This window comes from Mastomys coucha, unplaced genomic scaffold, assembly GCF_008632895.1.
Source record: "Mastomys coucha isolate ucsf_1 unplaced genomic scaffold, UCSF_Mcou_1 pScaffold14, whole genome shotgun sequence".
Classification (NCBI taxonomy): domain Eukaryota; kingdom Metazoa; phylum Chordata; class Mammalia; order Rodentia; family Muridae; genus Mastomys; species Mastomys coucha.
In genome coordinates this window covers 94,280,714-94,303,362 of record NW_022196896.1, presented here as the reverse complement: position 1 = coordinate 94,303,362, position 22,649 = coordinate 94,280,714, and the positions used below count along the sequence as shown (strand labels likewise).

Below are 22,649 nucleotides of genomic sequence, written 5' to 3'. Positions count from 1 at the left end.
TCATCTTCTGTTCAAACATGCATAGTAACACACACATACACTATGAGTGTGCACAATAATAATAAATTATTAAAATATAAAAGTAGTTATGGGAGGGCAATTTATGCTATACCTCCAAAATTGTGGAAATATACAATTTCAAAATTATATTGTTATAAACATATTTGTGTCTTTATTAGTATGATTTTACTCTGGCTTTATAACTTCTCATCTAAAATAGTTTAAGTTTAAGCAATGTTTCTGTTCTGAGTTAAAAGTTTTTGTAGACATGAATATAATTTAATCATTGTTAGCATGTGGATAGTATTTTGTGCTGAATAAATACTTATGGTTTTATATTTTAACTTCTTCCATATTAAAACATTTTTAAAAATTCTTTGAGAATTTCATTCATATATGCAGTGAAATATCATCATATTCCCCAGCCACATCGCCCCTCTTGGATTTCTTCCAAACTTCAGGTCCCAACCCTATGCCTTCCTTCTTTTTCTCTTCATCCTCCTCTATCTCCTCATCATCTTCGTCATCTTCTTAATCTTATTCCTCATCATCATCATCCTCTTTTTCTTCCTCCTCCCATTCCTGTTCCTCTTCTCCTCCTCACATCAATCTTCCTCCTTTCCCCCTCCTCTTCCTCCTTCCCTTAATAACCCACTAAGTCTACCTAGTTCCAACCATATATGCTTGTGTGTGAAGAAAAAGATGGTTAAGAGCAGTGCAGGACAATAGGTTTAGAAGGCAGTATGAGAATACGATCACATAACAACAATAGTAGCTTTTACCTAGGCTCTATGATGCCACCAGCCATGGACTCATGTATATATTTACAGTGTGAAGCAGGTGAAATCTAATCCAAAAGCAGTTGCTGCCTGTAATGGTAATCTCCTGTTGGTTGTACTAGAGAGCACAGCGTGCCTGTCACATTAGTACTATAGCATGCAGGGTCCAACAATGAGTAAAACCACTGACGGCTTTGTGTTTCTTGATCCAATACAATTCTTTATTTGACGATTCCTCCGAAAATAACACTTTCAAAGATTTATCATAGAAGCAGAACATATGCAAATTTTGTTTCCAAAGAAATGCATGTCTGCCAATAACTACTGAAGGAAGTATTTAAATATTTCCACCACATTTTCAAAAGGAAAATATATTTATCATGCACAACTCTTTAATGTTATAAATATCCATAATTCCATACTGATATGGATATTTTGAAGTATAGTGTTCCTTTAATCACACTTCACACTTAATTACATATTTTGTGCTTAAAAATCATTGGAAATGGTAAGAAATTCCAAATACTAGCTTTGCGGTTCTTTTAAAATTTAAAAAAAATTTCAGGTTCTGCTGTTTCAGTACATACTTTTAACACAGCTGTGGATTTAATTCATAAAATTTTAATTAAAAATCTAAAAAAAATGAATTTATTTTCTATAAGTGTGTTTTGCATTCCACTTGAAGTTTTGGTGAATGATTACTCTGAATATATGAATTATTTTTCTTTTCAACTAGGTAATTTATGATAGTACATTATCATAAATAATTTTCTGTTTCTTTGAGCTAACAAACTGAAAGGGACAATTCTTAAAAGCTGAAGCAACAATAAATATTTTCTAATAACTTACTTTTAAAGATTTTTAAGTCTTAAAATAATCGTATTTTCTCTTCTTGTAGCGATTTATTTTAGTTCAGTCTGTTTCATTAAAGGAAGACAGATCTTAATTAAGAGATTATTACAATTAGTTAAATGTGCCCAGGGATTTCAAAAAGTCAAGAAGTCATAATTGTAAAGGACCCTGACTAGTCAAAATGACTACACAGAGGGGAGAGAGAGAGAGAGAGAGAGAGAGAGAGAGAGAGAGAGAGAGAGAGAGAGAGAGGCTGCCAACATCAAAGCAGCAGAGATCAAGAGAACACAGCTGAGAGTCACTGCCTCTTGCCTTTGTTCTGTATGTGCACATGATGCTTAGACATTAATAGACATGACATCCTGTCACTTAGTTTTGCCCTTTCCAGAACTGTGGAGAATAACAGATGATAGTTTTAAGAATATCATTATACATTATACCATGATTTCATTTACTCATTTTAGAACTGTGCAGTATAATGGTCTAAGACAAATATCATGCCTATAGTGTACAAAGTATATGTGTGAACAAAGTAATAGTTCAAATTTGTCAAGACTAACATGATATTTGATGGAGAGAATAATTTAGACCCAGAAATGATGTAAACTTCAAAAATAAATTCAATCAGTGATAGGAATTATGGAAAGAAGTATGCTCAGAAGTGAAATTCTATGAATACTAAAGGCAAAACATTTTCTACTATAAGAAAGATTTGGAAGGCAACTTTGCAAAACAAATAGGAAATATTTTATCTTCATATGTAGTTAAGTTTTCTTTATCCTTATTAAATATAACTCACAATTGTCTGTAGTAAACATATCTAACTACTAGAGGCATCAAAAATAGATCTTTGAAAAGCATGCAAAAACCTTTGACAGTTCACTGGATACACTGTCTATGCTGAGATTTCATTTCCTCCCTCATGGCCAACAGCTTCCCAAACAAACTTCTGATTTCCAGAACTTTCCTTTATCATTTACCCTACTTATATTTCCCAGTTTGTAGTAACTTCTTGATCAAAATATGTCAATGATTATCATTTTCATAGAAGATATATAAATTATCAGATGGCTAACCCTCTAACGTCCCCTGCTCCACATCCTAATATCAATACACCTTCATTCCCCACCATGTTCCCTCATATATGAAGTGCCACATAAGACCTTATCTACTTGTATTTCCCAGGCATACCATGCTTCTGCACTTCTTTAATTTTAGAAGCTATCTATTAGGTTACATGCTAGATTCTTTCCTGTGTTATTGACACATATGGTCATTACTGGTTGAATGGCAATTTGAATGATTAATAAAGAGAATGACTTGCTACCACTCAAACATGACACAGGACAGGTTCAGGAAATAATTTATGAATCAGTATCAGTTCCCCTTTTTCTTAATATGCCAGCATGCCACTCCCAATCATTCCAGTTTCTTACGATGTTTTTCTCACCTATGCATAGCCGTAATATCTGGCTCTCAAAAAATGGTACTTTTGTTCCTGAATTCATTAATATCAGTTAGAATATAATTTGTTTCTTCAAGAATAATTATTAAAAATTACATAAAATTTATATTATAATTATGAATTCATATGACCTGTTAGGCAATTTTAAGAACATCTACAAGGATATTATCTAAACAGGGGTAAAATACATGCCTTGTTAATTGATATGTTCTTGTAGAGCATATTACATAGTCCTTAATCAGTCTCAATGAGTGAAAATGGGTGTTTCCCATGAACACCCCTAATCTTTAGAGTTACTAATGAGGTAACACCCTACATTGAGGAGTCTGAAAACTAGTTGAGGTTGAAGCTGATGAATATAATGACCACAGTTGATCTTTGCAAAAATAGAGTATTAGACACTTTATTATTTCATTTTATTCCTTTTTCTTTGTTTTTAATTAGATATTTTCTTTATTTACATGTCATACTATATCTCCTTTCCCAGTTTCCCCTCCAAAAAAACCCAAAAACCAAAAAACAACAAGAACAAACCCCTGTTCTCTCCCTCCTCCACACTTCCCCTGATCACCACCCTACCCTCTCCTGCTTCCTGGCCCTGGCATTCCCCCACACTGGGGCATAGAACCTTCACAGGGCCAAGGGCCTCTCCTATCATTGATGACTGACTTGGCCATCTTCTACTATACATATGCTGCTGGAGCCATTAGTCCCATCATGTGTACTCTTTGGTTGGTGGTTTAGTTCCTGGGAGCTCTGAGGGTACTAGTTAGTTCATATTATTGTTTATTCTTTAATATTATATATATTAAAGAATATAGGTCCATTTAGTCTTACAATAATATAACGAAACTATTTAGGTGTTTAAGTCTGACCACTTGTGGTTGGTTGATCTATAAGGAGACTCATCCTTGGAGAAGAGAAATTCTCCTCTCTTAGCATCCAGTAATTATTTGTGGCTTTTCTTTGACTGGTGGGCCCTTGTGGGATTCCTCCTGTTCCACATTGGTATATAAGCTGTTGGTGTCACTGGAATTTTGAAGAGCTTGTAAGAACTATACTGTCATACCATGGGGTGAAGTTTTCATGATGCTGGTTCTCTGGGTTTTGCAAATCTTTCAACCACCTTCTTTGTGATAGTCTCTGAGCCTTGGTTTGTGTTATAGATATCCAATATAGGGACCCTGAGTAGATATTCTCAACATGTTGAGCAGAGATGGATTCCTGTGATGCTCTTTGATGCAAAAAGAAGTATCTTTAATGAGGGCTGAGAGGTCTACAATCTGTGAATAAAGGATAGCTCTAGAATATAGTTGAGAATTGTTCTGGTTTGTGAAATGACAACAGTAAGTTCTCCTCTAGAGCCCATTTTCTCATCAACCACAAGTAGCTTGGTAGGTTTTTAGTACTAGGCATGAATTCTTCCCAATTGAGTAGTTCTTGATCCAAATAAATGGCAATTGATTACCCCGTGTTGTACCTTGGGTGTATCTTACTTTCCTGGCCATTTATAGCTTGGAAACTTGTGCAGCACCTTTAGATGCTGTGAGAGATGCTCAGAGAGGAGGCTCCCTAGTCAGATCCGATTTGTTTCCTCAAAGTGCTCTGTCTAAAGTGTGAAGTAGAAGATAGCGCCTCATTTCTAAGTCACGGGGATAATCTCCAATGGCTGCTTTCAGAAACTCATGCAGAGGTGTCTTCCATAAAAAATATCTTTTCACAGTCTCCTTGCATCCCACTTTTCTCACACACACAGTATGTGCCTAGACAGACACAAGTTTCTTTGTCTGCTAGACCCCTAATGGAAATACATTAGCAGTAGGGGTGTTTTGTTATACCATATATTTTCTTTCAGATTTATTATGACTGTTATTGCATGAGTAGGTGGTAATATTATTTACTACTACTATATTAAACACATAAAAGAAAACCATATAGTCCCAGCTTTGTGTCCATTATAATTGCCTCTAACTGATTCCCTTGATTACAGAATCAGTGTTAAATATTAAAGTAACACTGACATGAATATTTAATATAAGAACATGCATCCAAATTATGGATTCAAGTTTAATACAAATGGTGCTAATAATTAAGTTCACTATAAAATTAAAAGAGATATGAAATAAACAGCTGTGAAGACAAAATATTTATATGAATTATTCTATAGGAAATACAAGACTAGTAAATAAGCAGCAGCAGACTTAATTAAAGTCACTTATGCTTTTTCCTGGATGAGTGATAAATAATATAGTCCTTCCTGCCTTATTACCAGAGGTATACTTGAGCTGTCTCATTAAAAGTGGAGGCAGGAGTTCCTTGAATTTATTTAGTTGTGTGCTGTTATATGTCTTTAATATAAATGTCACTAATTAACCAAGAGTATTCCTGCAGATTTGAAACAAAGTGGATATTGTCCTTTGATAGAGAGGATACAGGGAAAAATAGTATAGCATATGAATTCTCCAAACTGTACAAAAGAGCAAAGTCCTAAATGGTTAAGCAAAATCAACTACCCAAATCAATGATTCTAATCAAGGTTAAATTTAATTTTGAAAACTATTGATTTATCATTCCAATCAATTTCTTCTTTCTAGCATTGAGATGGAAAGAGCATGGGTAGTCTTAGCCTCTCCTATAAAGGCTCTTTTCCACTTTATTATTGGAGGACTAATTTCAAGTAATTGAATACAAATTGTGCTTATCTCATTCATCAGAAAATGAGGACGGTGCCTTCTAGAACATCATTTTGTAAGGATTTCATTAAAGGGTCATCTCTCATGATCATTCCCACAAGGGTACTAATGATAAACGCACAGTCGACTGTGTCTACCACGTTACCTAACTGACAATAATACCTACCAAATATGTAACGGAAATAAGTTCTAGATGGGCCTGAAGGGAGAAGCAAATTCAAATCCCACCTTGCCTACCAGTGAGTTCAGGATCATGGTTAGTGCTACTTGTTAAACCTGTCACATTGTTAATCCACTGCCCTAATAAAAACCTGCTGGACACAATAGCGGCAAGAACTCAGTGTGCTCATGGTTACACTGAATAGCACTTTTCCAGGAACAAAGTCAGTAATAAGTATATACCTACAGTTAGGACCTGGTTGAATTCCATAATATATGGCTTTAGAACCATAGGAAAGTTTGTTAAGGAAGAAGGGAAAAAGACTAAATATAGCTTTAATGAATGAATTGTATAACTCACTAGAAAGCCATTTTTGTATACAGAAAAATATTAAATCTTACTGGCATTATCCAGATGTCTGTTTTTATTCCTTCCTTCCTGGTAGTAAAGTCTGTAACCTGGAACATTTTGTTGTTGTTGTTGTAGTTGTTGCTTGTATGTATGGTTTTTTTTTTTTTTTTTTTTTTTTTTTTTTTTTTTTTTTTTTTTTTTTTTAGTTTTTCTAGTTTAGCAAGTATAAGGAAGTATTTTCTTTCTTTCAAGCACACTGCAGATCCTCTTCTTAAGATCCATATGGTTGCTCACTGACCTGATTCTGCATTCATGCTGATGTTGCCAGCCAGGCTGTGGGTTTCTTCAGTAGCAGGGCTAGGTTTAATCTGTAGGTGATAAAGTGTCTCTGCTCTGAGGACAAGATTGTATAACTATCTCTTGATCTTTATTATCTACTTTAACTTCTCTTAATACTGACTATTGCTGCCATATCTGTCATTGTTCTTTGAAAAAGGAAAACAAATGTGATCTTGAAGTTTACTTTTAAGTTCAAAAGCTGCTGTGGACTGGATCCCCACGTCACTTGTTTATTTAAGGTCGGGATAGGAGGAGATATTGTTGGTTCTCTCTGGGCCTAAAAAAAAAAAAAATGTAGATGGTTTGGTTTGGTTTGGTTTGGTTTGGTTTTTGATGTTCTCTGCCTGCATTTGTAACAACTCCTGTAGGCTTTGAAATATCAAGTGACCATTCTCATAGCGGTTTAGATTCTTCCAGATGCTCAGCAAGACCTTTGCTGCCCATCGATCTCAGTCCCTTTGCTGTGATTGCCTTAATAAACACTGCAATCACAGCTAAAATTTTAGGTGCCCACTGTGCACTGTGATAAGCCGTTTGTCTATATCATTTAACTAGTCTATATCCTATGTTAATTACTCAGTGATTAAAAGTATCTGCATCATTTAGATGAGACTCTGAGTGTAACCATGCTAAACAAGACTCATTAGGAATGCTTACTTTCAAACCATGTATAAAATCATGGCAACAGCATTGAGCCTCACTTTGCCTTCTCAGATCCCTTCTTATTTATCTGAACTATCGAGAACAATTCTGGTTCTGAAGTGAAGGAAGTAGCAGCTGCATTAATGCTGGGTGTTACGAATTACCACAAAACTAATGACCTCTAAAATGGTGTTTATCACTGTCCTGTAGACTAGACTGCTCACATGGTAGTGGTGATTCTTGAGATTTAAGTAGGGAAGGAGGTATATTAAAGATTTTTTTAAAAATTTTCTTTATCAAATTATAGTATGCCTTCTTATAAGTCATGACTAATAAAAGGATTTTTGGATAAAACTAAAATCTGTAGACAATATTACTGAGTTAAAAAATGTGTGATTATAAACATTTAACAGATAAGTCTTAGTAAATGGCTATGCTTTCGATGGAGGTGCACATGTATCAAGAATCTTTCTTCAGTAGTGATAGCTGAAAGAACAGGACATGGGAAGACTTGGACTAAGGGCACAACACAATTCTCATCTTTAGAAAGGGAGATATTTAGAATATTGAAGAGAATATATTTTGTTTTCTCTCTTTGAGAAAATTATGTGATCATTATGTATTTTTTCATTTAAATTAAAACATAGGAGACTTATATTGGTTCCAGATGTTTTAAAAATTCCACCATAGTCTTTGGATGGCTCTCAAAAAAAAAAAAATCTGATGTATTTAAATACTTAGTGTCCAGTTGGTGGACCTGTTTGGGAAGGATAAGGAGATATGGCCTTGTTGGAGTAAACATAGAACTGTGCTTTGACATCTCAAAAGACTCACTCTATTCCTAGAGTCCCTCACTGCCTCAGCTCTTCCTATTACTATGCCTTTAGTGCTATCATGGATGCTAACTCTTTGGAGCAACTTTAAGTCCTAAATTGCATTCTTTCTTTGGTAAGTTGCCTTTTGCCACAGTATCTTATTACTGCAATAAAAATATAACTAGGATGGTCTTTAGTTTTTAAAATTACTATCTCAGGGAGGTTGGTGAGCAAATGTGTCTGAATACAGGGGATTGAAGACAAAAGCCAAGTATATTAAAGCAAAAGCATTATTGTAGCATTTCCAAACTTAAGACAGCAGAGGAAAAGGTAAATGACAGTAATTGTAGTGAGAATAATTGGGGTAAAGAGTTAAGAAAATCAAAAACATCATCAGCTACATGATGGGGAAAGGAGACAATCAGTGAGGTAAAGAAATGCAGGTTAAAAAAAAATAAAAACATGAGAAAAGACCTTTTGTCTTTAGTGAAAAGACATATTTAATGATCATCCCAAGAGCAATTTGAATGGAAAGCATGTAGGTAGGAAAACTAGCTCTGCGAGAATAAAGGGAACTTAAATTGATGTAGTATAAAAGGAGGTAGCAAATATCTCTAACACAGAGATAAGTCACGGGTGAAGGAGTTTTTACTCTTGGATGTGGGACACTTACGCAAGCTTGCAGTCACAGAGAGTGGGGAGAAGTGAAGATGAAGCCATAGAGAAGATTAATGGTAAAATTATATTTCAAAGGAACATAGCAAACTGATGTTGACTATTATCTGCATAGTAATACTTAGACAGGGAAAAGATTGTTTTTTGCTCAGAAATAGAGGCTTAATTTAGTGAAACAGGGAAGCAATAGTAAACTGCAAATAAATACTATTTTAAAAGGTGTTACGGTGCTATTCCCCAGGAATCTCTGATCTCTTTCTAACAATATTTGAAAGACCAACAATGAAAAGGAGAGGTGTTGCTTTCAGCCAAGTAATATCTAAAGAAAGACATCAAGGAAAGAAAATTATATGAAAGAGCAAAGTATTGATTATGCTGTGAGGACAGGGTATGATAGAAATGAAGCTTAAGGAAGGCTGGACACTAAAATATTTATGAGTAAATCCTGTTTTCCTATCACAGTAATCTCAAGCCCAGTTCCCTTTCCAGACTCATCTCCAGCCATTACTTACAGCTTTGCCAAATGCCATGCGTATGAGACTCCCAAGATGTGCAAGTATGATAGGCTGTAAGGTATTGGTTGGTATTATTACTGTTTCATAGTCTTAGTATACCTTCACAGCATACTCAGTAGAAAATTTTAATTGTTATTCCAAGGATTGAACTTGGGTTGTCAGACTTCAAGAGCTTTTATATAGGATCCATTCTAACATACGCAAATACTTTTTTTTTTCCTTTTCCCCATTCTTCACTGCATCTCCAGTTGAGTAAAAGCTCTGTGCAGGAAAATGGCACAGTAAACACAGCCTCACTCACAGTACAACTACATCACAGATATTCAGTAAGAATGTTTAGTTAAGTGATGTAAGTAAAAGGATAAAGAGATTAAATAATGATAGAAGAATTTCACTGGAACAAGTGAGGAGGGAAAATGTAGAATCCAAAAACAGAAACTACAGTTGTATAAAATGCTTCACTCACGGCTTCAAACATAGTAGTGGTAAATACTGACTGAATCTAATAAATAGCCTCTGGATAAATAAATGATGCAGGATGACAATGGAAAATGATTGCCTTCAAGGATTGTAAGGGCCATAGACTTAATTACTTATGTTCCCAGAGTGATTCTGGGGTTTAGAGGTTAAGGTGAGCCATGTAGAAAACTAAAAGTTATGATATAGCAATCTACCCTGTCCAAATGGCTGCGCCCACCTACTTACACAAGTAAGTTATAGTTTATTCAAGACATGAAAAAAAGTATATATTTAATTTATTTTATTCTTTGGGTACTGTCTGTAACAAAATAGTTGTGTATGGCATTATTGTAGATTAAGTTACTTTGATCCAGTTTCCTTGTGCCTGTATCACTATTTTCTTAGTATTATCCATTCCTATCATTTGCATTGTCTTCAGGGGCAATATTTGTCTCAAACATCCATAGACCTGCTGATCATTACATTATATATCCACATTCTGTATTTTTGGGTTTTTTGGCCCCCCCCCTTTTATCTTCCTTATCCCTAGTGCAATGGGATTTTCTCTATTTGCTGCTGGAGGGTATTCAATTAATGGTCTATAACTATAATGAAACAGGGAAGGTTTGGCTGAAGTTAACATTTTTTTTTTTTAACAAAATAGCCCAGAAGTATCACTTGGCTATATGCTTTCTTTCCCTTTCTTTTCTGGTTCCGTGACACAATCAGACAACATGAAAGAATAAAACAAGGTCAAGCAACAACGTAAACATATCTACTGGCTGAAAAGAGTACACCTCGATGTGAAAAACAGTGCAGCTCACATTTATTGTTTTACAGCACCGTCTTCCCTTCAGGAGAAAACTAGAGATACAAATAACTTGGGCAGAGAATAATGCTGCACTTGCACAGAGCCCTGTGTGTGTGTGCCTTCGAGTCCCTTGGTGGTTTTTAAAAAAATGTTTTTATTCAAAGCAGATCTCATTATCAAGAAAAATATCCCAGTTTTAGAATTTCCCACCGTGCACCTCTTGGAGTCTCCCTCGTTTCCAATGGGAAAACTATTTACTTCGACTACAAGAAAAAGAAATTTTACAGGGCCAAAGGAAAAACAAAGGCAGAATAAATTTTAATTTCCTGAAAAATTAGGTTGTGTACCTGTCGGGTTATATTTATCCCACTGCCCTTTTGTGGCATTTTCCAGTGACATCAGCTAAGATTCAAGATTGCTTCTATAGGTCCCCTAAGAAACTGAGAACATTATTAATTTAAAAACAGACTAATCTATTGAAAGCAAACTCTTCCTGATTAAAATATTGGGATTTCTCCCCGCTTCTCCAACCCATTTATTGCTCTAAATGAATCCACATTCCATTTTCTTTATCTATTCCCGTATCATCCAAAAAGCCATCTGCTATTTCCTTTATGAAAAATAAAACCTACAATTAGTGTCTTGTTCAACTTTTCTTTCTAAAAAAAAAAAAAAAATGGGGGGGTGAACAATTATGCAAATCCTCTGCAATTTAGTTTCAAATACTCTTTGTAGTGTGATGAGCAATTTTCCTTAATACAAACCCAGCTTTTTTGCCAAGACTTGTACTAATAGTTTTTTAAAGAGAACTTTCCATTTTCATCACATGAAATATCACCTAATGTAAACTTTTCAAATGCATGTAGAGAATATAGTTAACATTGATCTTTGTATTGTAGAAGGAAAACAATCACTTTATATATGTCATCTTTTAAAAAATAACATCTCAAAGTGTTTCTTCTGCCTTAAGCATCCCTATTCCTTGCCCCTTAAAAAATGCCTAATAATAAGCTCTATAAAGAGATAGAGAATGCTGAGCCCTTTGTGTTTCACTGAAGGATAGTGTCAGGAATGTAGTTTACCTAGGAATACCAATTTGTTGTTTGATTCTTCTTGGCCCTCAGTAACTAATGTGTAATTAGACTCAACTCATTCCTGAATAGCTAAGCGAGGTGTGTGGATTTGTTTTGCTAACAAAGCAAATGCCTACAAAGTGAAGTCCTAATGATATTTAAGGAAAAGTTTATATATATATATATAATATATATTATACACATATAACATATACATTACACAATTATACAATTTATACAATATATTATATAACTTATATATGTGTACACACACACACACACACACACATATATATATATATATATATATATATATATATATATATATATGAATTGAAACCATCCTATGAAATAAAGATACAATTCTAATCAGAAAGTATGTTGTGAAGCTGATCTGATGATTAGGCAGATCTCTTAGAAAGAGATCTCTTAGAAAGAAAGGGATAGAGATGCAGTTTCCTGTTTGTTTTGATAGAAAGAATGTCTATCACTTTTGACTATTCACAGGTTGAAATTAGGATCAAAGAGTGGTTACAACTGTTGGTTTTGTAATAGTTACAGAAACTTAACTTGATTTAAATGTGCCAGTGAATCCCAAAGGTTCCTGCTTTCTTTATTAACTTTGTATACCTGCTTGGTACATTTTCATACCCAGGAGTACTACTTCAAGGCTTAATTTCCTACCTAAGGCTTCATTCAGGAACACTATACTAAACCTAATGATACTATCACACAGAAAAAAGTAGGATCCACCACAATAGTAACAAACAGAATACTATAAGTATAAATGTAACTTAATTAGCTATATAATAATTCATATCTAATTTAATATATAATCAATTATGATATTTAATCTGAGTATATATCTTGCTCAGTTGTTGGTGTTTTGTAGAGATTTTACACATGTACATATTATAATTTGGTGCAGAAAATATGTAGTTTATGCTATGAATATAATCATTTGATACTACATAACATATTAAATTCACCTGATGTTCATATTTGCAAAATCATTATAACTACAGGAGTTTATTTCAATTGTTTGTTGGGCTACACAATAAATGAAATTAAAGATTTAAACTTTGGTAGATACACACAGGGCCACATGAATTTTTCTGTGAGTTACCAGTTTCCTGGAGGAGATAGGGAGGGATTAGTAGATTGCCTTACTCTGCATAGAGGACAGGTGGAAATAAGTGACTTCAGTAGCTGCCACAGAGGCTTAAAACTAAGCAATTGTTTGAGACAGTGATCCATGTTTCTATCACTTCATCTGCCTCTCTCAAATGTTTCTGTCTGTTACCCTTATAGTCACAATCACAATCCTTTTTTTCCTACAACAGATGGTAGAGGAAGACCTGAAACCCCAGTGTAACCAACTGAGCCTTCCAACAGTTGTTCTGAAATCAACTTCTCCCTACATGAGATGTCCATTTGTGCATGCTACCTAAGCATTTGCTGATGTGCGGTAGCTCAGTTTCCTTCCATAAAATTATGTCTTATGTATTCATTCTATTATGCCATCATAAACAAAAACACAGTGCAGCTTTATATTTTTAACAATGTGGTTTGAAAACTTTTAGCAACAGAAAGTATTGAAGGATAATATTGTAAGCATTCTCTTCTTTTGTACTAAAAACTTAGTGCTAATTTGCCATGTATATGCCTCCTTCGTATGTGTGTACATGTATTTATTAAACACTTACAAACACAGATACATACACATTTTCTTCCTCCTTCTCTACCCCTGTAAACCATTATAAAGAATAATTGAGAAGGCAACTAGAAAATTCCATCCTGAATGAGGTAACCCAATCACCAAAGAACACATATGGTATACACTCACTGATAAGTGGATATTAGTCCAAAAGCTCAGAATACTCAAAATCCAATTCACAGACCACATGAAGCTTAAGAAGGGAGACCAAAGTGTGAATACATTGGTCCTTCCTAGAAACGGGATCAAAATACCCACAGGAGGAGTTACAGAGACAAAGTGTGGAGCAGAGAGTGAAGGAAAGGCTATCCAAAGACTGCCCTACCTGGGGATCCATCCCATATATAGACATCAAACCCAGCCACTATTGTGGATGCCAATAAGTGCTTGCTCACAGGATCCTGATATAGCTGTCTCCTGAGAGGCTATGCCAGAGCCTGAAAAATAGAAAGGTGGAAGCTCACAGCCAACCATTGGACTGAGCATGGGGTCCAATGGAGGAGTTAGAGAAAGGACTGAAGGAGCTGAAGGGATTTGTAACCCCATATGAGGAACAATAATTTCAACCAACCAGACCCCCTCAGAGCTCCCAGGGACTAAACCACCAACTAAAGAGTACACATGGAGAGACCCATGGCTCCAGCTGCATATGTAGCAGAGGATGGCCTTATTGTACATCAATACGAAGAGAAGCCTTTGGTCTTGTGAAGGCTCAATGCTCCAGTGCAGGAGAATTCAAGGGCAGGGAGCCGGGAGACTGTGCACGAATTGGGGAACACCCTCATAGAAGCAGGGGAAGGAGGGATGGGATAGGGATTCTTTGGAGGGGAAACCAGGAAAGGGAATAACATTTGAAATATAAATAAAGAAAATATCTAATAAAAATTTTCAAAAATAGAATAATCAGGAAATATTCTTGAATATTACACTATATTAAAGCTGTTCTGAATGATTTAAGCTGAGCAAAATATTATGTAATTCATAGCCCATGCGTTACATACCTGATTTTCCTGATAGTATTTTATATAATACATATTTTTCAACCTAAGAATGAGTCAAAGCACAAACAAAAGGGTACCTTCCAGTCACAAAAGGATTGACACACTTATGAATCCATAGAGACCATGGCTACATGAGCAGGACAGACCCTAGAAGTCCTTAGGATGAGACTGGACTATGACATGAACCTCCATCCCTAACAGGATCTATTTCCAAGTGTCATCGGCTCAGAAAAGAAGTGTTAGTTTTTTTAATGGAATTTCACTAGGTATACAAAACATACTTAAAAGCAGGCCTTATGCCCAACAGTGGATAACCAACACACAACCAACTGGGTGGTAAATTTGGAGATATATTGTCTCCATGATGCTTGGTTTGGGCTTTTATTTAACCTTATTGTTCTTTTGCTTATATATTACAGTTTTTAGTTTTGTTTCATAAGTTCTGTGTGTGCCTGTATGTTTCTGCATATGTGTGTGCGCGTTTCTCATTTTTTTCTTCACCTTTTACTGTTTGTTTCATCCTGTTTGTTCTTTAATTCTCTAAAGAAAGGCTGAAACAAAGTGTAGAGTTAGATAGATGGAGAGTGGGGACGACCTTGGAGGAGATGAGAGAGAAGAAATTGATCAGAATATAGTATATGAAAAATATTATTTCAATATAAAAGAACTATTATAAAAAGAATATGCCAAAGATCCAGCCTTGACCTATTGCTATCAAAGTGAAGATCTTACCAGTTCTTCATATTATTTTAACATAATTGGCAGTAAATAAAATATGTTGTTCTTGCTATAAAAGATGAAATACAGGTTTTGATTTAATATGTTATTATTATGTAACTGAATTCACTTGGTGGTACAACCATTTCTTCCTTAACTTCATTTAATTATATCAGTCTAAGCAGGAAATGATTTAATAGATATATTTGCATTGTTAATTGAGTCTACTGATGCTTCTTTTGAAACTGGGTCTTTCTCCACAGCCATAACTGGCCTCTAACTCAGTGTATTAAATAGGCTGGCCTCAAACACACAGAGCTTCACTGACCTCTGTTTCCTGAATGCTGGCAAAGAAGTTATAAGAACTATGTCTGACTTACTGAGTACATTGTAAAATCTATTATACCCCTTTCCTCCAATGTATTTAAAATACAGAGGAATGCTGAGTTGAAGTTACGATATTCTGTTTTTTGTTGCTATTGTTGCTGTTACAGGAGGCTCTGATCATGGCAAGTATGGATCACCCACACCTAGTTCGCCTATTGGGTGTGTGTCTGAGCCCCACTATCCAGTTGGTTACTCAGCTGATGCCGCATGGCTGCCTACTAGACTATGTCCATGAACACAAGGATAACATCGGGTCACAGCTGCTATTGAACTGGTGTGTCCAGATTGCTAAGGTAAGTGTTACCATTTCCTATGAAAATGATATTTGAGGGTTTAGTTGATCTAGAAGAATCTGACAACTGAAATTGTGCCATAGCTTGTCACATTTTAATATAACTAACTTCTATTGCGATGTTAAATGACATTGTTTTAAGTATTTTATTGTAGACCATGGATCAGACATATAAGCTAGTTATATTTGCTTCTGGATTATTATTCCAAGGTATTCATGTTAGATTGACTAGATGACACAATACAGAACACACTAATCAAAGGGAATAATTGAAGTGCTAAACTTGTTTAACATTTTTTGTTCTTTCATACATGGCATCCCAACCACAGTCTCCTGTCCCTACACTCCTCCAGTCACCTCAATCACCCTAACATATTTTCTAATGGAGTCAAGTTAGCAAACAAAATCAAACACGTAAAGATTCAATGTCATAAATGTTCCTTTTTATTTTTTCATTAAAGGACCCTATAAAATTATCAAAATCATAAACTAGGCTTAGTGGTACTTCCATCTATATACTGAGCCAGATCTCCTGCCTATTCATAGCTCTAAGCCTTGGTGTTTGTTGCTGCTGCTGCTGCTGCTGCTGTATTTGGAAAGCCTGCTATTGAGTATAGGCCAGGATTTTTGATATTTCTGCAACCTTTTCAGAGCTATGATGGCTTCTTTTACATTATTGTCACTTGTTTTTCTGGTGTTGTCTTGGTTTGCAGGTTTATCAACAGAAAGTTGGATTGTCTTTCTTGTGAGGGGATAAACCACTGACATTAGCAGAAGGAGGGTTGTAAAATAATGTCAGTGGTGAGGCTGGAGAGATGGCTCAGCAATTAAGAGCACTGGCTGCTTTTCCAAGGACCTGATTTCCATCCCTAGCATTCACATGGCTGGCTACTCTTGTTTGCAATTCTAGTCCCCAGAAATCTGACACCATCTCTGGCCTGTGCAAGCACTGCAGTACTATGTTGAGAGTTATTGAAACCAAAGGAGGTCGTAGCATCTACCTGGAAGAGGAAGTTCATTCAGTGTGTTCCTTTAAGGTTGTAACTGGTCCTTGGTTCCTTTCTAGCTTTCTGCTTCCAGTCTATCATGAGATGAACAGCCTTCTCTAACTACTTACATTCTGACTCACAATTAGCCCAGAAACAATGGAGTCAAGGACTGTAAATTCTTGGAAATTGTTGGTTAAAGTATGGCTTTCCTTTTTAAAGTTGTTTTCTCAAGTATTTTGCTTACAACTATGCTAAAGTGATCAGTAGGTAAAAGGCAGACTGATATATTCATATACGTATATATACATATGTATATAGTCATATATATATACACATTCATATATATACACACACATATATGTTAGAAGTGGTGGCTTTCATCTTTTAATAATTATTTAATAAATATTTTGCAAGCATGTTTGCCTGTAGCCGCATATATCCAGTGCTTGCACAGGCCAGAGAGGGTGTCAGATTTCTTTTTTTTACTCTTTTATTTTGCTCCAATACTTAGTATGTGGAGTGACAGAAGACTAACTTCTTGTTGGTTCACCCATTTACTTCTGTATGAATAAAAATGAACTGCAAGTCTGAAGGTCTGATGCAAGTTAAATGCACATAATGATGTTAGACATTTCTGACTTGTTTCTACTTAATGCCAGATACTATTACATATAAGACTTCATTCATTGCACATGTATACAAACTATTAAGTCAGAAAATGATGACCTGCTCTTACACTTAATATACTAAATGATAATTAGTGTTATTCAGAAGTCTGTTAATATCTTTTGAATGAGACAGCTCTTTCACTGTATTTTGATAAAAGAATATATTCTATAAAGGCAGAATAAAAGATGAAGAGTTTAATTATAATTCATAACACTCTTGCTACAACTAATCTCTGTATCATGACAATGACAATCTATTATTAAAAATTGAAATACAGATTTTTTGTAGCCATTTGTGCATAAAAGTGAAGTTGCAAATCTTTAAGAAAACCAGTAATGGTTTTAGATCAGTGGCAAAATTTAGGCCACAGTAAATACTTACAAAGATGCTTCAGGATCCCTACAAACTAGATCAATGATAAAATTTGATTTTTAAAATATGGATGTCCTCAATTATGTCACATATACCAAGTGCTCCATACAATTTTTTGTTACACTAATTTTTGGTCTCTGTTTCTCAGATTCATGTTTCTTAATTAGAGATTTGTGAGTTGACTTTTGGTGGATATTATCTTTGTCTAGACACAAGGTATTCACTATTTTATTAATAAGAACACATACTAAATATATTATTCAGGGTTCTATCTACAAACAGATCTAATAGGATATATATAGATACAAAAGAGATTTACTAGAAATAATCTATTTGTAATATTAAGCAACTAAGTTATAAGATCCTTAGAGATTTAAGAGAGCCAATTCTACAGTACTAGTCCCAGTTCAAAGATCTGAGAACCACTATGTGTTTGAATTCCAACTCAAATCCATCACAGTCAAAATCATGGAAAAGCCAGTTTGGGGCATCAAACCCATGTCTGGGTACAGGAGAAAATGGAATCCACAGTTCAAATGCAATCAGGCAGAAGGAGATTGTCCCTCTCAGAAGTCAGGTTGTTTTATTTTATTCAAATCTATAACTGAATAGATCTATAACCACCCTAAAATTAGGCCAGTCAATGTACTTTGGACTTCAATCTACCAAAGGAAATGTCAATTTCATCCAAATTTGCTCATAGACACATTGGAAATCATGTTTAACCAAATATCTGGGAACCTTCTAGCTCAGCTCAGTTTAATTGACATATACAGTTAAGTATCATGCTGAGTTGTGGTGGAGCAATGCTTATACTCCACTGAGGAAGGTCGACACAGTAACCATGAAATAACACAAAGCACTGTTTTATGTATTGAGCAATGTGACATAGAACCTCCTAGGAGTTATTATGACAGAATTTATCAGGAAATAGCCTCTATTTCTCTTTAGTTTACTGCCAACATTTACTATCTCCAATAACTTAGACAATACTCTAGATGGCTTCAATCTGTTTCTCTACAGTAGAACAGACAAGATTTAATGCTATTATGATGGCTAAGTGTGTAATGTAGAAGATAGGCATGCTAAGAGTATTTCTGTTCTTAAAAAATGTTACTTCACTCAGGATGATATCCTCCTGATCCATCCATTTGCCTAAGAATTTCATAAATTCATTGTTTTTAATAGCCAAGTAGTACTCCATTGTGTAAATGTACCACATTTTCTGTATCCATTCTTCTGTTGAGGGACATCTGGGTTGTTTCCAGTTTCTGGCTATTAGAAATAAGGCTGCTATGAACATAGTGGAGCATGTGTCCTTATTACATGTTGGAGCATCTTCTTGGTATATGCCCAGGGGTGGTATAGCTGGGTCCTCTGGTAGTACTATGTCCAATTTCCGGAGGAACTGCCAAACTGATTTCCAGAGTGGTTGTACCAGCTTGAAATCCCACCAGCAATGGAGAAGTGTTCCTCTTTTTCCACATCCTAGCCCAAAAGTTCAGAATACTCAAGATGCAATCTACAAACCACTAGAAACTCAAGAAGAAGGAAGACCAAGGTGTGGATACTTTGATCCTTCTTAGAAGGGGGAACAAAATACCCATAGAAGAAGTTGCAGAGAATAACTATGGATCAGAGATTGAAGGAAGGACAATCCAGAGACTGCTCCACCTGGGAATCATTCCAATATTCAATTACCAAACCCAGACACTATTGTGGATGCCAGCAAGTGCTGGCTGACAGGAGCCTGATATAGCTGTCTCCTGAGAGGCTGTGACAGTGCGTGAATAATAGAGAAGTAGAGGCTCACACCCATCCATTAAACTGAGCACAGAGTCCCCATTGAAAGAGCTAGAGAAAGGACCCAAGGAGCTGAAGGGTTTTCAGCCCCTTAGGACAAACAACAGTATGAACTGTTACCCACAGAGCTCACAGGGACTAAAAACCACCAAACAAAAAGTACAAATGGTGGGACCCATGGCTCCATCTGCATATGCTGCATATGTAGAGGATGGCCTAGTTGGTCATCAGTGGGAGGAGAGGCCCTTGGTCCTGTGAAGTTTCTGTGCCCCAGTCTAGGGGAATGCCATGGCCAGGAAGTGGGAAAGGGTGGGTTGGTGAGTAGGGAGAAGGGAGAGGGAACAGATGTTTTTTCTTTCAGAGGGGAAACTAGGAAAGGAGATATCATTTGAAATATAAAGAAAATATCTAATTAAAAAATAGGTTACTATACTGAAGTGAAACAATGTTATTTAAAATATAATATTATCAAAATAATTTCATAATGACTCCTCTAGGAAGACAGCATAGTGCAGTAGAAACATTATCCACATAAAATAATCTGGATCTGGATGCAAAGTCATACTTATGAATACTTCAGCTACCATTTCTTACTTTTTACTTCACTCAGGTTGACAGAGTCTTTCTTAGCTTACAGACAGCCCACATATGATATGGTCCTAATACAGGTTACCTAAAGGAACTCATGAAGGAGAGAAAGAAAGACAAGAAAAGGAGAAAGGGGAGGGGAAAGGAAGAGGCAAGAGAGGGAATAAGAGGAGAAAAGAAGAGAGGAGAAAGGAGGAGAGAAGAGAAAAAGGGAGAAGAGGGGAGAGAGAGGAGGGGAGGGGGGTGAGAAGAGAGGAGAATGGAGAAAAGGAGGGGAGAGGAGATGAAACAAGATGATACAGGATGTGATGAGGAGAGAAGGTAGGGAAAGTGGACATAGTGTGTACTAGTTACTTTTTTATTGCTATGATAAGTGCTATGACCAAGGCAATTTTTAGAAGAAAGAGTTTATTTGAGCTTATGGTTCGAGAGAGTTGAGGCCCTCCTGGCTAGGAGTAGTGGCAGCAGGAGACAGACATGGCTGTAGTAGAAATGGGAGGTCTTCTTATAAGCAGGAAGGAGTGAGAGCAAAGCAGAAGTAGCATGAGTCTTTAAAACTCTAAATTCCAACCTCCAGTGAAGTTATTCATATAAAAACAAAACAAAATAAAAACAAAGTCCTAAAACCACACCTCCTAGCCTCCCCAAACAGTTCCATCAAGTGAGTACTGACTCATCTGCCCAAGACTATTAAGTACTTCTCATTCAAGCCACAGCCTAAGGGACAAGGGGAAGGAAACGACATAATTGCCATTGTGTACTTCCTCTTACAAGCCTCAGAAAAATAGAAAGAGCTTCTCTTTACCACATGTCTATATCTTCAGACTCTTTTTTGTCTCTTAGTAAATAAAAAAAAGAAAGAAAAGCAAACCTCATAAAGATCCCCAATGCATGAATGAAATGGAATTGCTGACCCATTTTGCACATGTATGCATAAACCCATAATATTTCTCCAATTTTATTGAAGTATGACTGCCAAGTAAACGTTTAATACATTTAGCATGGTGGTTAGAGATAAATATGTAGTGAAATAATCACCACTAATCCTAGCTCTTCATCTCACCTACCTACCATTCTTAGTACATGAGGAGAAGGAGCCATTTTCCTCTCTGAGGAGATCAGAAGCATACAACTGTGGTACCAAGGCCTGGGTGTGTATGCATGTGTAAGCAATCTCCAATTCTCTGGGTGCATAGTACACATAGATGCCAAGGTTTTCCCTCCTCACCCCACTTCTGCCTGTTTGAGGATGTGCCAACAGTGGATCCTCTTCCCTCTTCAGCTCTGAAGGACCCAATCTTCATTCACATAGTTGAGTCCAGACTCTCCTTTTCCCAGGGTAAGAATTTTACCTGTGCTAGGTAACATGAAATTGAGGTTTCTTTAAGAACTTAACTTAGGTTTATCTCTTGAGTGCCAGAGGAAAGCTTTGCAGTCTTCCCCTAGGAACTCGCGGTACAGAAATTCCTTCTAGATGCTAAGCTTAAGCAGAAACAAAGGAACTTTCTTTTTTATACATAGCTGTAATCATAGCATACTAACTGATATATCACTAAAACATTTTTTCTGGATGTACTGAAGAATGGAAACCCCTCAAAGCACCCAGGTACTAAACCACCAACCACAGAGTACAAAGTGGGTACCCATGGCTCCATCTGGATATGTGGCAGAGGATGGCCTTATCTGGCATCACTGGGAGGGTAGTCCCTTGGTCCTGGGAAGGCTTGATGACTTAGGATAGAGGAACACTAGGGCACTGAGGCAGAAGTGGGTATATGGGTGGAGGAGCATCCTCATAGAAGCAAGGGGAGGGAAACGGGGATAGGGGTGTTGTGGAGGGGTAAGTGGGAAGGGGAATAACATTTGAAATGTAAATAAATAAAATAACCAATAAAAAAGAGGGGAAAAAAAGCAAGAAAAAGTGAGACAGAATAGACTATGCCCAGGAAAGACCTTAGTGGGGCTCATGAGTATTTGCCAAAGTCAGATCAGAGCTTGTTAGTACAGAAAAGAGCCTTTGACAACCATCTGATGAAGTGATTCTGTCTGCCACCAAAGAAGATGTTGAAAAGTCCATAGAAGCTGACATCTCCTTTCAAAGCTTCTCAAAGAAACCAACTTTAGGATTTGTGGCTGTACTTGTGTTGGAGATGAGAGCTGAAATACATGACTGAATACATTTAGGACTACATCCTTCTTAGTGACAGAGTAAGAGACTGAGAATCTATTATTATCCACATATCCTGCTTAGATAAACTGAGATTCCATCTCACCCAAGACTAGATTCAGCAAGACAATGGATTCCTTGTATTTTAGGGGGAATAATTGTTACACTATAAGAAATAAATGTCAGGTATAACATATGGTATCATATGCCTTTTGTGATACTTTTGTGTGATATAAAGAGCTTTTTTACCTATAGAATTTTAGATGAGGCAGATGGCTTAATTTTTGTTTTTCAAATACTTTTTAAAATCTCTCTACT

The 22,649-nt window shown here is 36.0% G+C and overlaps 1 protein-coding gene across 4 annotated transcripts in view; it reads left to right on the top strand.

The window, feature by feature from the left end:
• The window catches only part of Erbb4 (erb-b2 receptor tyrosine kinase 4), a 1,021,671-nt gene that overhangs the window by 849,570 nt on the left and 149,452 nt on the right, over nucleotides 1-22,649 (top strand). For all 4 annotated transcript variants that reach the window (XM_031367819.1, XM_031367817.1, XM_031367820.1 and 1 more), the window contains exon 20: nucleotides 15,559-15,744. In XM_031367819.1, the coding sequence (XP_031223679.1) occupies nucleotides 15,559-15,744 (186 nt within the window). The remainder of the gene's footprint in view (nucleotides 1-15,558; nucleotides 15,745-22,649) is intronic.